Raw genomic sequence first — 15,767 nt, 5'->3', positions numbered from 1 at the left:
AACCCGGGAGGCAGAGGTTGCAGTGAGCCGAGATCTCACCACTGCACTCCAGCCTGGGCGACAGAGCGAGACTCCATCTCAAAATAAACAGATAAATAAATAAATAAATAAATAAATAAAATAAACAGTGATTGAACCTACTATGTGCCAAGCACCTTCTAGAAACTAAGGATACAGAGGTAGACAAGGTTGACTGATCTCTAGCCTTCATGGAACATCCAGAATGATAGATATTCTCATCTCTTCCCTTACTCTATGCAAATAAAATGCTTTATATACATATACATATATATACACACACACACACATAAAGTGTATAAAGCACATATATATAATATATATGATAAAGCACACATATATATATGCCTTATACATAAACAAGTAAGTTTTCACCCTTATAGGAACTAATTTTTGCCGGGCACAGTAGCTCACACCTATATTCCCAGCACTTTGGGAGGCCAAGGCGGGCGGATCACCTGAGGTCAGGAGTTCAAGACCACCCTGGCCAACATGGCAAAACCCCGTATCTAGTAAAAATATAAAAATTAGCTGGGTGTGGTGGCAGGTGCCCGGTAATCCCAGCTGCTTGGGGGAGGCTGAGGCATGAGAATCACTTGAATCCGGGAGGCGGAGGTTGCAGTGAGCTGAGATTGCGCCACTGGAGTCCAGCCTGGGGGATAGAGCAAGACTCCATCTCAAAAACAAACAAACCAACCATCTTTTTTTGTGGTCTCAGCAGCAATGTTCTTCCTGTTGAGAATGCATATTCTAGGACTACTGAAATAGCTATATCATTATTTCCAGGTTCTCATAGCTAGGACAACAGTGCAGATCTCCAGGACAATTCTGAACAATGAAATTTGCTTCTTTTTCACAGAAGATGTTTTATTAAATATATAACTGTGATTCAATTTAAAAGCACAAGACATTTTCTATACACAAATTGAGAAATCTTCAAAACAACGACAAAAATAGAGCCAGCATCTGGCCTTCCAATTTGGAATATCTGGAGTCCTAAAATGCAGTCAACACTTACTCTATCCGAATGTTGTCATCAAGCTCCACATCCTCTAGAAATTTGTTAGCCACTAACTCTAGGGCATCCCTGGGCCAGGACTGGAACCAATCAATCGTACAGCAATTGATCAGCGAAGGGAACATCCGCAGGCGGTTCCTGAAGGCATCCCCAATTGGACTCATGGCTAATGAAAAGGAGATTTTGTTAATTACCTCCCTCTGAGGCAGGTGGACCCAAGGAGGCAGGCTGGTATTCCCAAGGATTCTGGTGGGGTAAGTAGGGGCATGCATCCTCTTGGCGCTCCAGGGATGTGACTGTGAATGCTCATAATAACTGCCTGGGAAGTGTGGGCTAATTAGTGGGATATTTTCACTTAACTTTGTGAGGAGCTATCAGCCCATTACAATAGCCTTTTTTAAAAAAAAAAAATTGTTCTTATTTTTTATTAAGACAGATTCTTGCTCTGTCACCCAGACTGGAGTGCAGTGGTGTGATCTCGGCTCACTGCAACCTCCGCCTCCCGGGTTCAAGCTATTCTCCTGCCTCAGCCTCCTGAGTAGCTGGGACTACAGGAACCCACCACCACGCCCAGCTAATTTTTGTATTTTTAGTAGAGACGGGGTTTCACCATGTTGGCCAGGCTGGTCTCAAACTCCTGACCTCAAGTGATCTGCCTGCCTCAGCCTCCCAAAGTGCTGGGATTACAGGCGTGAGCCACCATGCCTGAGTCTATTACCTTCTAACTGGTCTCCTATACACCCTATTGTTCCTTCTGCATCCTTTGGGTCGTGTAGCCAGAGTGGCCGGAGCCCTTTGACCCACTTGCTGTATTTGTGCTGACATACGGGAGCCATACACTGTTACTTATAGAAGTTGCTGTGAGGTCATCTGTTTCTGATCCTATCTCCCGCCAATCACAAATTTTGGGTTCCACACTTACAATTCCATTCATTGTTTATTTAGACGATGTGTGGCGGAAGGGAGCATGATGTCTAGGTGAAGTGAAAGGTCAGTGAGGGTAAAGAACAGAGGCCTGGCACAGTGGCTCACGCCTATAGTCCCAACACTTTGGGAGGCTGAGGCAGGAAGATCATTTGAGCCCAGGAGTTTGAGACCAGCCTGAGCAACAAAGTGAACCCCACACCCCTGTCTCTACAAAAATGGAAAAAATTAGCTGGGCTTGGTGGTATGTGCCTGTAGTCCCAGGTACTCAGGAGGCTGAGGTGAGAGAATCACTTGAGCCCAGGAAGTTGAGGCTGCAGTGAGCTAGAACCACATCACTACACTCCAGCCTGGGTGACAGAGCAAGACCCTATCTCAAAAAAAAAAGAAAAAAAAAAAAAAAAAAGAAAAAGAAAAAGAACAAAGAGAAAGGGGGATGGTTTGAAATGATGAAGGTGGAGAGGATACAGAGGACAGTCTGGCAGGTGGCCTTATGGCCCTATGAGACTGCAGGACTGCAGGTTAGTAATTTTGGCCCTTATCCCAATGTGTGTGTGTGTATGCATGCATGAACACAATGATATTTGCAGCATATGAAAAAAATCAGCCTGGCTTCATGGAACAGACAAGAATGGAGCTAGAATGATCAGAAAGTTGCAGAGGTGAGCCTGGGTAAGAGGACGGCAGCCTAGCTAATGTGAAGGTGATGGAGATAGAGATAAGAGAGACAACTGGAGGTAAAATAGACAGGACTTGGTAAAGAAAGGGAAGTACTAAACACCATTGCTAGGTTTCTAGATAGATTGCGAATGTCATTCACAGAGAAAACCCCAGATGTCATTCTGTGCAAGGGTAATTCTCAGAGGAGAATTCAGGGAATTGAAGAGAGAGGGACAGGTTTGAAATTGTTCAGGGTCCGGCATGGTGGCTTATGCCTGTAATCCCAGCACTTCGGGAGGCCAAGGTGGGCAGATCACTTGAGGCCAGGAGTTTGAGACTAGCCTGGCCAACATGGTGAAACCCTCTCTCTATTAAAAATACAAAAATTAGCAGGTGTGGCACGCGCCTGTAATAGCAGCTACTCCGGGGGCTTAGGCACCAGAATCGCTTGAAACTGGGAGGCAGAGGTTACGTACAGCGAGCTGAGATCTCACCACTGCACTCCAGCCTGGGCGACAGAGCAAGACTGTCTCTAAAAAAAAATGCTGTTTGGAAGAGAGGAAAAAGTTGCCAGAGGAACTCCAGGCCCTGACCCCGAGCTGGTGCATTGGCTAGATCAACCCTGGGACCATTGTAAGGGATTGCATTGCTCAGGGCACTCGGAAGACCCCAAAACACCCAGAGGAGCAAGGGCAAATGGAGTTTTCTTCTTCTTACCAAGGACAATGTGAAGGTTCTTTCTCACCCTCTCAATAAAGAAGTTATACATAGAAAGAGGAGTGGCTTCAACCTTCTCTCCTTGGGTCCTGGCTGCCGTCTGCATCTTCTCCACGATGTCAGCCTTCTCATCAGCAGGGAAGATGTTAGGCACATCGCCTGTGTTCAGAAGCATGTTGATGTCCTCCACAAATGACTCGTCCTTGATCTGATTGTCGGCAAAGAGGAACACGGTGCTTTTGGTGGCCACACCAACCTGCAGCATGATCTTCTTAAGGTCTTCTCGCCAGTCATTGCCTGTGTAGTTCTTGGTGATCTCGATCTGGTATAGCTCATATGTGTTCATGAATGTGGACAGTTTGGTGGCACTCTGCCGCCCACTGCCCCCTATGCCCACCAGGAGCAGGTGGCCTTTGTCCTGCTTCAGGACACGGCAGATCCTGGAGATGTGCTCAATGGCAAACCTGAACATGACCAGGGACATGGGGGCCTTGCTGATGTTGTTGAATTCTTCCAGATAGTGCTCCATGACCACAGTCAGCTGTTTCAGGTCAGTGATCTCATCGTAGATTTTTTTATCACTTTCTGGCTTGAAATAATCTCCAAAAAAGAGGCTTCGAATGTTATCATCGACAATCTTTCCAGTGGGTGACAAATGGATAAGCACCTGTGAGAAAAGTAAATCTCAGCTGGGCATTCAGCGAATGGCCCAGCCAGGCTGGTAGGGAGAGCATGGAGGGAGGGCATGGGAGACGTGCTTATTTCCTCTGCGCACATCCTTCAAGCCCATGGATCATCAGTCTTTGTTTTGTTTTGTTTTGTTTTGAGACGGAGTCTCACACTGTCGTCCAGGCTGGAGTGCAATGGCGCAATCTCGGCTCACTGCAACCTCTGCCTCCTGGGTTCAAGCGATTCTCCTGCCTCAGCCTCCCAAGCAGCTGGGATTACAGGCACGCTCCATCATGCCTGGCTAATTTTTGTATTTTTGTAGAGATGGGGTTTCATCATGTTGGCCAGGCTGGTCTTGAACTCCTGAGCTCAGGTGATCTGCCCAGCTCGTCCTCCCAAAGTGCTAGGATTACAGGCATGAGACAGTATGCCCAGCCCAGTCTTTTTGTGTTTTAAACATAATGTGTGGATTTCATGCTTGTAAAGACTATAATGAAAGAACATTGCTGCGCATGGTGGCTCATGCCTGAGCACTTTGGGAGGCCGAGGCAGAAGGATCATTTGAGCTCAGGACTTCAAGACCAGCCTGGGCAACATAGTGAGACCCAGTCTCTACAATAAAGTAAGAAAAAATTAGCTGGGCATCATGGTGCACACCTGTAATCCCTGCTACTCAGGAGGCTGAGGTGGAAGACTGCTTGAGCCCAGGAGTTTGAGGCTGCACTGAGCTATGATCATACCATTGCACTCCAGCGTGGGTGACAGAATGAGGTCCTACCTCTAAAAATAAATAATTATTTGTTAAAAGAAAGGACATTAGAGTATAAACGCTTGAATCAGTCTATTTACCAAGTGATTAAAACATTGGTAGTCAGTTTGTATGGTCCCCAGAAAAGACAGCTGAAGGATGGCATCATTTCTTCTGTGCTTGATCCTCCACCAACTAGAGGTATAGACACTACCCCTGTTCCCCACTCTGTGCCTGAAGTAGGAATGTTTTAGATGCCTCCTCTTCCTATGTTAGAACCCAGTGACGCTTTTGCACTTGGCCTCTGAACGCAAGATGAAACACTTGAAATTTTTCTATGGAGAAATCACAGCTTCCTAGCAGTGAAAGAATAACCAGATGATGCAAATATAGATGTTTAAAACAACTTTTCTTATATGAAAATGGAAAAGAGAAAATATTCGCACCTGGAAGACCATAACAATCTTCCACTTGGGCTTTATAGGACCTCAGTCAAATCATGACAATGTATAATACAGTTCATTTCTCAAGTCACCAATTAATTGATCCTAAAAATGTGTTTAAGGTCATTATAAACAAATAATGTTATTGTAAATGTTAAGCCATTTTGATTGGATTCAAACTTATATGTTACAACAGAAGGGAAGCAACGTTGGACCGAGTGAAATATCACCAAATCAAAAGAGCAGTTGACTCAATACTGTTTCCTGAGATTCAGAGTGCAGAGCTGGGAGTCTCCAACAGGAAGGGAACCTGAAATCTGAGAGTAACATAGTTAAACACTTGGAACCATTTCTGAGGCCAAATGATCACAGAATCTGATTTACCTTCTCTACGGACTGCTTGAAGCAATTAGAGGTGGTTTCCTTCACCATGTTGAAGAAGACCTCTCTGTCCTCCTTGTCAATCAGACGGTCATAGAAGACCCGATAAACCTCATGGATCCAAAGTCGGATACATTTTTCTACATCCTAAAAATCCAGAGTTAATTATTCAAACGAGTGGAAGATGGTCCCTGAGGTCGTAGTTCTCAAATAGTAGCTAAGTCCTGGGGTTGATGTGAGGATTGAACTAGATAATGTTTATAAAATGCTTAGCACAACGCCTAGCATAGATGAAGTGCTTAATAAAAGTTAGCTATTACTGCTATTACTACATGTTCCATGTAGCCAAGGACATGCTGAATGATTTTGGTAGTCAAATGATAGTGACTGACCTGCAGGTGTGTGTGAGGGCACAGCAGGACCCCTTGAATCACTCGTGAGAAGTCCCGCAGGTTAAAGACGTAATGTGACTTAGAGGGAGTTGGCAAGAAGTTCTCCACTGCCTCTCTATAAATTGTCTTAGTAGCTTGGACCAGCATCTTTCCATACCTTGGGAGGAAAGGGATGGCACAGTATTCAAGGAGGGGCCGGAAACTGAGAACCCCCAGCCCAATATCCGGGAAGACGTGGGAACCTCTTACCTTAAGAACATCACATCAAACCCTTTCCCGAAGTGCCAGTCAACAATCGAACTGAAAATCTTGGTTAAAATGTCATCCTCAAAGGCATTGATGGAAACGATATTCATATGGCGAGTGAATCGTCCTGGGGGACACAACGCACAAGTGAATCATCCTGGAAAACACATATTCTCACACTGTCTGTGACCCTAGGATGCAGGAGAGTTGGCTTAGCCTTCTGGCTTCATGTTCTAGAGCTGTGCTGTGCAATATGGCAGCTTCTAGTCACCTGCAGCAATTTAAACTTAAATTAATTAATATTAAATAACATTAAAAATGCTCTTCCTTAGTCTCGCCACACTTCAAGTGCTCAAGAGCCACATGTGGCTAGTGGCTACTGTATTTCTCAGTACAGATATAGAGCATCGCCATACTGCAGAAGTTCTACTGACCGTGCTAGTTTAGCGTTCAAGATTATTATATTATATTACATTACATTATATTATATTATATATTTTTTTTAGGGATGGAGTCTCGCTTTGTTGCCCTGGCTGGAGTGCAGTGGTGCCATCTCAGCTCACTGAAACCTCTGCCTCCCGGGCTCAAGCGATTCTCCAGCCTCAGCCTCCGGAGTAGCTGGGACTACAGGTGCGCGCCACCATGCCCATCTAATTTTTGTATTTTTAGTAGAGACGGGGTTTCATCATGTTGGCCAGGCTGGTCTCAAACTCCTGACTTCAGGTGATCTGCCGGCCTCGGCCTCCCAAAGTGCTGGGATTGCAGGCATGAGACACTGCACCCAGCCTCAAGATTGTTTTTAAAAGACAAAGGCAATACATGATCATTGTAAAAGAGTCACGATTCAGGAATACTTTTGTTGAAAGTGAAAATCTCCTTCTTTCACTTACTTTATATGCGCCAAATCCATTCTCCCCTACCCAAGGTAACTACTATTAATTTGGTATCCTTATATCATCTATCTATCTAATCTATCTATCATCGTTCTATGTATCTATATATCTATGCATCTATCTGTCTAATCTATCATTATTAGATATCTATATTTACGTACTTATTTATATCGATATATACCAGCTTTATTGATATCCCAATAATAACTCACATATTGTACAATTCGCCCATTTAAAGTACAATTATTCAATGATTTTTAATATATTCAGGGTTGTGCAACCATTATCACAATTTTAGAACATTTTAATTGCGCTAAAAAGAAACCTTGTACCCATTAGCAGTCACTCCCCATTTTCCCATGGTTCTCAGCAACTAATAATCTACTTTCTGTCTCTATAGGTTTGCCTGTATATCTTTAAAACATTTTTTTTGTTACAAGTAAAAGATAGATGCAGAAAACCACACAAAACAAATGTATAGTTTAGCAAGTCATTATAAGGTTAATACTCTTAGCATCTACTGTCAAGATTAAGAAATAGAATTTTGCCGGCCGGGCGTGGTGGCTCACTCCTGTAATCCCAGCACTTTGGGAGGCCAAGGCGGGTAGATCACGAGGTCAAGAGACTGAGACCAGCCTGGCCAACATAGCGAAACCCCGTCTCTACTAAAAATACAAAAATTAGCCGGGCGTGGTGGCACATGCCCATAGTCCCAACTACTCGGGATGTTGAGGCAGAAGAATTGCTTGAACCCAGGAGGCGGAGGTTGCAGTGAGCCGAGATTGTGCCACTGCACTCCAGCCTGAGCGACAGAGCAAGACTCCGTCTCAAAACAAACAGACAAACAAAACAAAAACAAAATAGAATTTTGCCAGCCCTCCACAAAAGCCTCTCAACAGAGCCCATCCCAATCAAACTCTCTCCTTTTCTTCCTCCAAAAGTTATCACTCTTCTGACTTTTATAGTAATTGCTGTCTTGCATTTCCTTCATGGTTTTTACCATCCAAGCATTTCAAGCATTTATTTGTAGACACCAGGGTTTAATTGTTTAATTCTGCCAGTTAACCATATGCTTTTTTTTTTTTTTTTCCCCCTGAGATGGAGTCTCACTCCTATTGCACAGTCTAGAGTGTAGTGGCGCGATCTCGGCTCACTGCAACCTCCATCTCCTTGGTTCAAGCAATTCTCCTTCCTCAACCCCAAGTAGCTGGGATTACAGGCATGCACCACCACGCCCAGCTAATTTTTGTATTTTTAGTAGAGATGGGGTTTTGTCATATTGGCCAGGCTGGTCTCAAACTCCTGACCTCAGGTGATTCACCCGCCTCAGCCTCCCAAACTGCTAGGATTACAGATGTGAGCCTCTGCGCCCGGCCTCATGTGTATTTTTTAAGGTCTCTCTTTAATTTATAGGTTTTTCCCTCCATTCCTTTCTTATGTGTCTTATCTGTTGAAGATCTGGGCTATTTGACTGAGAGTTTTCATAGTCAGGATTTTGTTGATTACACACTTATGATGCAGTTCATCATGTTCCTCTGTCCTCTGTATTTCCTACAAATTCGTAGCTGGATCCAGAGACTTGTTGGGTTTCAGATTTCATCCCTTTGGCCTGGCGCAGTGGCTCATGCCTGTAATCCCAGTACTTTGGGAGGCCGAGGTGGGTGGATCACCTGAGGTCCAGAGTTCGAGACTAGCCTGGCCAACAGGATGAAATCTCATCTCTACTAAAAATACATAAAATTAGTCGGGCATGGTGGCGGGTGCCTGTAATCCCAGCTACTTAGGGAACTGAGGTAGGAGAATCACTCAAACCCGGAGGCAAAGGTTGCAGTGAGCCGAGATCATGCCATTGCACTCCAGCCTGGGCGACAAGAGCGAGACTCTGTCTCAAAAAATAAATTAATTAAATAAAAAAATAAAAAGTTTTTATTGTGATAAAATATATACAACATAAAATTGGCCATTTTAACCATTTGTAAGTGTACAGTTCAGAGGCATCAAGCACATTCACGTTGTTGTGCAACCATCTCCACCATTCATCTACAGAAGCTTCATATTCCCAAATGAAAATTCATTCATTCATTCATTCACTCCTCAATCTCCCCTCCCTTCAGACCTTGACAACCACTATTCTGCTTCTTGTCTCTATCAATTTGACTACTTTGAGTACCTCATATAAGTGGAATCACACAATATTTGTCTTTTTGTGAATGGTTTATTTCACTTAATGATATGGTTTATTTCACTTAAAGACAATAGTGTCTTTAAGTTTCATCCATGTTGTAATATGTCTTTATTTTTGTATTTTAAAAATCTCAGCCTCCCGAGTAGCTGGGACTACAGGCGCAAGCCACCAAGCCCAGCTAATTTTTTAATTTTTAGTAGAGATGGGGTTTTACTATGTTGGCCAGGGTGGTCTCGAACTCCTGGCCTCAAGCGATCTACCCGCTTCAGCCTCCCAAAGTGCTGAGATTACAGGCACGAGCCACTGCGCCCACTTGGTATGAAGGTTCTTAAACAATAATGTATATCAGAATAGAAGTACAGATCTACAGGACTAGGTGGATCAAGTTGCAGGTGAAGCAATATATCCATTGATTCATTTATTTGCTATTTTTTATTGTTATTAATTTTGCTTAGGGCACTTTGGGTTAGGTGTTCTGTCTCTGGCAACCTAAAGAATTATAACAAATACAATGGATGACTGTCGTGCACCCCTAGTTGAGGCTTCTGGATCAAGCCTCCCTCCCAGAACACATGCTGGCCACACTGAACTCTACTTTGCATATGAGACTCTGTTTCTCTGGGGCCTAGCCAAACACTACTCACATCTTCTTGTCATCGTCCCCTCCTATTTCACACCATTTCCAGCATGAAGCCTGTAGCCTAAACACGCTTCTGCTCCACGCTCCGGCCATGTGGTTTGGCAGGAGACTGTGGCACACCGACCCTCCTTTCATAAAGGTGGCCCAGCTCTGCTGGGGATGGAGGGAAAGAGGAATGAGCTCTTTCCTTCACATACCAGTAATGTCATTCCTTCCTCCCCCGGGGGGCCCCATGGCTGTCACGAGCAGCATGTCCACGATGTCCAGCCTGGTTGTGTCTTTCTTGTCAAACCAGTAACCGTGGTCAATCCACTGCCTCAGGAGCTCGATGGGGGGCTGGGCCCCATACACCTCTTTGGCTGGCATGTTGAGGTCATCTGGGGAAAGAAGCCACAGACACAGTCATTGCAAGTTCCATGGCATCCTCTGCTCTCACAGCAGGTAAGAGATGGCAATTCCCCTGCAGGGGAATCTGTTCCCAGGTTTCCATTCCCCATTCCAGTGAGGGCTTAGTCAATGGATGCCCTGACCAGATTGGGAGGGGTTTTCCTGAGTTCTGGCCTCTCCTGCCTCATTGAAATCTGTGTCCACTGTGACTATAAGGATGCATAGACTGACATTAACAAACTGGCTTGGCCGGGCGTGGTGGCTCATGCCTATAATCCCAGCACTGTGGGAGGCCGAGGCAGGCAGATCGCTTGAGCTCAGGAGTTTGGGACCAGCCTGGGCAACATGTGAAACCCTGTCTCTACAAAAAAAAAAAAAAAAATTAGCCAGGTGTGGTGGCTCATGCCTGTGGTCCCATACTCAGGAGGCTAAGGTAGGAGGATTGTTTGAGCCTTGGAGGCAAAGGTTGTAGTGAGCCAAGATTGTGCCACTGCACTCCAGCCTGGGCAACAGAGTGAGATCCTGCCTCAAAAAGAAAAAAGAAACGAAAAACAAAAAGAAAACAGGCATTTAATTTTTTTCCCATTTCTCTTAAGCAAAATAGATTGTCTACTAAGTGCTAGACATTTTGTTAATTGCTCCCCATATGATGGCAACAATCAAGCTCCCACAAGCTCACAGCCAATAGAGTATTTAATTTGACCAACAGGTAATAGTTGAACTTCAAGGGGAACAACAGATGATGAGCTCCTAGGCTTTGAGCTGGGTTTGTTCGTTTGTTTATTTTGTTTTTGTTTTTGAGACAGAGTCTTGCTCTGTCACCCAGGCTGGAGTGCAGTGGTGCGATCTTGGCTCACTGCAAACTCCGTCTCCCGGGTTCAAGTGATTCTCCTGCCTCAGTCTCCCAAGTAGCTCGGATTACAGGCACACGCCACTACGCCCAGCTAATTTTTGTATTTTTAGTAGAGATGGGGTTTCACCATGCTGGCCAGGCTGGTCTCAAAATCCTGACCTCAAGTGATCCACCTGCCTCGGCCTCCCAAAATGCTGGGATTACAGGCATGAGCCACCGTGCCCAGCCTGAGCGGGGGATTTTGATGAGAAAACCCAAACGGAAGAATATATTAAGACTTCCCCAAGGGCAGGGACTGCATTTTCCCCAATAGCATATTACTCAGTCCTGGCACATCAGAGGCACTCAATAAAATAGGGGCTCTTTAAGTTTTTCTTCAACAAATACTGTTTGAATACCCAGTTTGTGTAGGGTAACATTTTAGGAGCTTTATATATATTATCTCATCTAATCCAATACTAACTTTATAAGGAAGAGAGTATAACTCTATGTTAAAGGTGAGGAACTGAGGGTCAGGGACGTTAAGTCACAATATACCTAGGGCTAAAAAGTAAGCTTTGAAGTTGGGCATAGTGGTTCACGCCTGTAATCCAAACACTTTGGGAGGCCAAGCGGGGAGGATCACTTGAGGCCAGGAGTTCACCCAGCCTGGGTAGCAAAGCGAGACCCCCGTCTCTACAAAGAATAGAAAAATTAGCCAAGATTGATGGCATGTGCCTGTAGTCCTAGCTACGTGGGAGGCTGAGGTAGCAGGATCACTTGGGCCCAGGAGTTGGAGGCTGCAGTGAGCTGGGATTGTGTCTCTGCACTCCAGCCTGGATGACAGAGTGAGATCTTCCCTCTCTCAAAAAAGTAAGATTTGAAACTAGATCTGTTTGGCTGCAACGCTTACCCTGTTTTTGAATATACCATAAAAATAGGGAGGGAGAGTGAGATGGAGAAAAGGAGAAAAAGAAAAGGAATGTAAAATAAAATAGGACCCCTGCCTCAGAGGAGCTGTTAGCTGGCAAGGATATGAACTCAGGCAATATTTCCTCTGAATACATGAGTTTTAAAGGCAGATCATGAAATAATCCAGAAGTGTGGGGCATTACTATTGCTAAATGAGAGCTCTATGTGTCAACAGGAAGATAGTGGAAAATATAATGTATTTGGCACTAAAAAGCCTGGGTTTGGGTCACAGCTCTAGAATGTTCTAGATATTTGATCCCAAACAGGAAATTTAACCTTCTGGAGCTTCAATGCACTGACTCGTAAAATGACAATGATGGTTAATAAGCCCACAGGGCTGTGGGGCTCAAGTGACCTAAATGAGGAAATGCTTTGTAAAACAGTTAAAGTCCTGGGAAAATTCACTGTGCTTATTTCGCAAATGTTTATTTAGCAAGTATTAGGTTTCTCCATTTAGTGATAGGACATTTATCTGACATCAAATGGAACAAGGGGTTTATCACAAGATGTGTGTTGCTTTTGGAAATGCCAGCAGGCAAACAGCACAGTCCCCTTCTGAAATTACTACTCACTATGAGGAAGAAAGGAAGAAAGGAAGGAAAGGAAGAAAGGAAAGTAAGAAAGAAGGAAGGAAGGAAGGAGGGAAGGAGGGAAGAAGGAAAGGAGGGAGGGAAGGAGGAAGAAGAAAAGGAAGAGGAGGGAATGAATACTAAACTACATTAACCAGAAATATTTGATCTCCCAGGAAGAGTAAGGCATTTACAGTGGCACTACAAGCGGAAGCTGTAGTTTGTTGCAGCTTATGGTGGAAGAATCTGGTTGTGTCCAGACCCAGCTCAATGCCTTACCCACAAACACCACTGCTTTCTTCCCTATGGGAGGCCCGAAAAGGCCCTTCCGTCGTCGATCCAGCTTGGACATGATGATATCCTGGGTCTGATTGGCTGAGGTTCTGGCAGAGAAATTGAGGCAGTTGGGCAGGTACATATTCTTGGGAAGGTGGAGAAGGAAGTTGTTGGTGATGGCTGACTTGCCAGTGCCTGTGGGGCCCACAAACAGCGTTGGAATCTCATGGTCTAAGTAGGTTTTCAAGAAGAAGGACTGCCGGGCTGTCTCCATTGTGGGGATGATGAGTTCTGAGACCTGTACCACACAGACATGGGAGAGTCTTGGTCCTGGACCCAGAAAGCTGGGGGTCTTGGCGTTTAAGAGACCTGGGTTTACATTCTAGCTCCATCCCTTACTATCTTTATGACCTTAGGCGAGTCTTTAACCTCTCCACAGGCCTCAGTTTCTTCATCTGTAAAATGGGGATAATAATGGCACCTAATTCACAGAGGTGGCTTGAGGATTAAACAAGATCATGCATGTAAAGTTAGGCATTACCGTCTGTGTGTTGTAGATGAGAAGACTGAGGTCGAGAGCCTTTCTGCAACTTGCCCAAGTAACACAGTAAGTAAGTGAAAATGCAGGGAGTTGAATCCCAGCTTGTGTGATTCCAAAGTCTACAGTCTTCACTACTGAATGGTCATATTACAAACAGTTATGGTAAAGATAGGTCCATAGCTGCTATGCTCCTAGAGCATTGCTCTGAACCAGCTTGTCTCCCTTGTCCCAGGCGAGGTCGACTTCCCCTATGCCATCGTCACTGCCTGGCTCAGAGGGTGTAAGTGTGATCCTGAATCCCCATGATCTGTGCTTGTTTCTGATTTGTTTTTTACAACACTTACATCCTTGGTTAAAAGACCCACCCCTACTAATCCCATGCCTTTTCCAATATGGGGATTGTATTAATACATACTCTTCCTGGTATTCAGGTCCCAGTTGGACTCGTAAGGCCTGGTCTCAGGCTCCTGGAATCCCTATTTGGACAGGACACCTGACCTTGGTTTGGATTCTCTGAGCTTGAACCCTTTCATCAGCCATTTGGCTACATTTGGTCCCTCTGTGGGTGAAGGGGAAGAGGCAGGAAAATTATATCATACACTGAAGTCTCCTTCTATGTCTAGGCTGAAAGGGACTAGAACTTGGGGCCACTGTGTTGTACAACCACAACACAGTACCATTCACACTATGGATCATGTCAATGGCACCTCCTAAAGCAAAACTGGACCATGATGCAAATGGCATCACCTAGGTCTGTGCAACATGGCGGCCCCATATATACTGGTAGACAAAGGCTCAGCTTCTTTCTGCAAGTAATTTGATCAAAGGAAAAGAAACAGATGAGACAAGGGAATTAAAGTTAAGAAGAAGAGAAGTAACAGGTGCTTAACTATGGGTGTTTTGCCTGTATTACCCCCTACAGTCTTCCCAGTAACCTTCTAAGGCAGGTATGTAATAACACAGATGAAATAATGGAAGCTCAAAGAAACTGGCTAACTTATCCAAAGCCATATAGCCAGCAAGTGATGCTGAATGCAGACCTAGATTCAAGATGCCCATTTTGCTACCAAGACTGGGAAGTTAAAGCAAGTTGGGTTTCATAGATGTTTATTTTCAGGAACTAGGACAATTGTTTGACAAGGGAAAAATCTCCAGAACTGAAGATATTTTCTTCATTGGACTCTTTTACTTGAATTAATTCAGCAAGATTGTAAATCCCTGGAGCTCAAGTGACTAAGCTCTTTTTGGAGAATTAAAGTTTAGGACCTCAGTGCTGGGGGTTGCTTTACAACACTCAGCCCCCAAGGTGTGTCCTGAAGTCAGCACACATTCACCCTGCCTGACACATCCTTACACGTACAGCTGTGGTCCTGCTTGGTGTCTGATATGGCTGTCAATATCTGTACTTTGTCCACCACCTACCACTCCACGCAGGGCCTGAACAATCTCCAGTCACTTCAGAAAGATAAACTATGCCCACTAGATTCTACTAACAGGGACATAAAAGCTCTCTGAAAAGATATTCCACAAGGATTGAAAAGAGCAGGAGTTGTAGGTGAATCATTTTCCAATCAGAAAACTTATTAATCAGAACCTACTTTTCAGAGAATTCTGATCAAGAAAATCTTTCTCTGAGGATTCGAAGAATCCTTTTTTGCTGAGATCACTGAGAAGCACATTGATGACTCTCTGGTATTATTATTACTATTATTATTATTATTTGAGTCAGAGTTTCGCTCTTGTCCCCCAGGCTGAAGTGCAATGGCGCAATCTCAGCTCACTGAAACCTCTGCCTCTGGAGTTCAACCAATTCTCCTGCCTCAGCCTCCCAAGTAGCTGGGATTATACGCGTGTGCCACCACGCCCAGCTAATTTTGTATTTTTAGTAGAGATGGGGTTTCACCATGTTTGCCAGGCTGGTCTTGCACTCCTGACTTCAGGTGATCCTCCTGCCCTGGCCTCCCAAAGTGCTGGGATTACAGGTGTGAGCCACCACGCCCGGCCAGTACCTGGTATTATTGATAATGACAATAATCAGAATAGCAACAAACACTGATGTAACCCCTAGTGTGTGCCATGTATTCATGTATAACACCTCCAACCTCTGCAACCATAAATGTTCCCCGCACCGCCATTTTTTGGGTGAGTAAATTGAAGCCGAGAAAGGATGCTGTGTCTCTCTGATTCTAAAGCCCATATTTTTGAAGGTCCAGTGCAGCTCATGTTTAAATATTTTTCTTTTTTTTTTTTTTTTTT

The 15,767-nt window shown here is 44.5% G+C and overlaps 1 protein-coding gene across 1 annotated transcript in view; it reads right to left on the bottom strand.

The window, feature by feature from the left end:
• Positions 1-15,767, bottom strand: part of DNAH3 (dynein, axonemal, heavy chain 3) — a 224,672-nt gene that overhangs the window by 55,666 nt on the left and 153,239 nt on the right. Inside the window, 7 exon segments of the mRNA XM_011976095.1 lie at positions 1,037-1,230; positions 3,366-4,004; positions 5,582-5,725; positions 5,971-6,127; positions 6,220-6,343; positions 10,132-10,311; positions 12,974-13,268. Coding sequence (XP_011831485.1) covers positions 1,037-1,230; positions 3,366-4,004; positions 5,582-5,725; positions 5,971-6,127; positions 6,220-6,343; positions 10,132-10,311; positions 12,974-13,268 — 1,733 coding nt within the window.

The sequence above is a fragment of the Mandrillus leucophaeus genome, unplaced genomic scaffold (assembly GCF_000951045.1).
Source record: "Mandrillus leucophaeus isolate KB7577 unplaced genomic scaffold, Mleu.le_1.0 Scaffold162, whole genome shotgun sequence".
In the NCBI taxonomy this organism is placed as follows: Eukaryota; Metazoa; Chordata; class Mammalia; order Primates; family Cercopithecidae; genus Mandrillus; species Mandrillus leucophaeus.
This window is presented reverse-complemented; position numbering and strand designations above follow the sequence as displayed.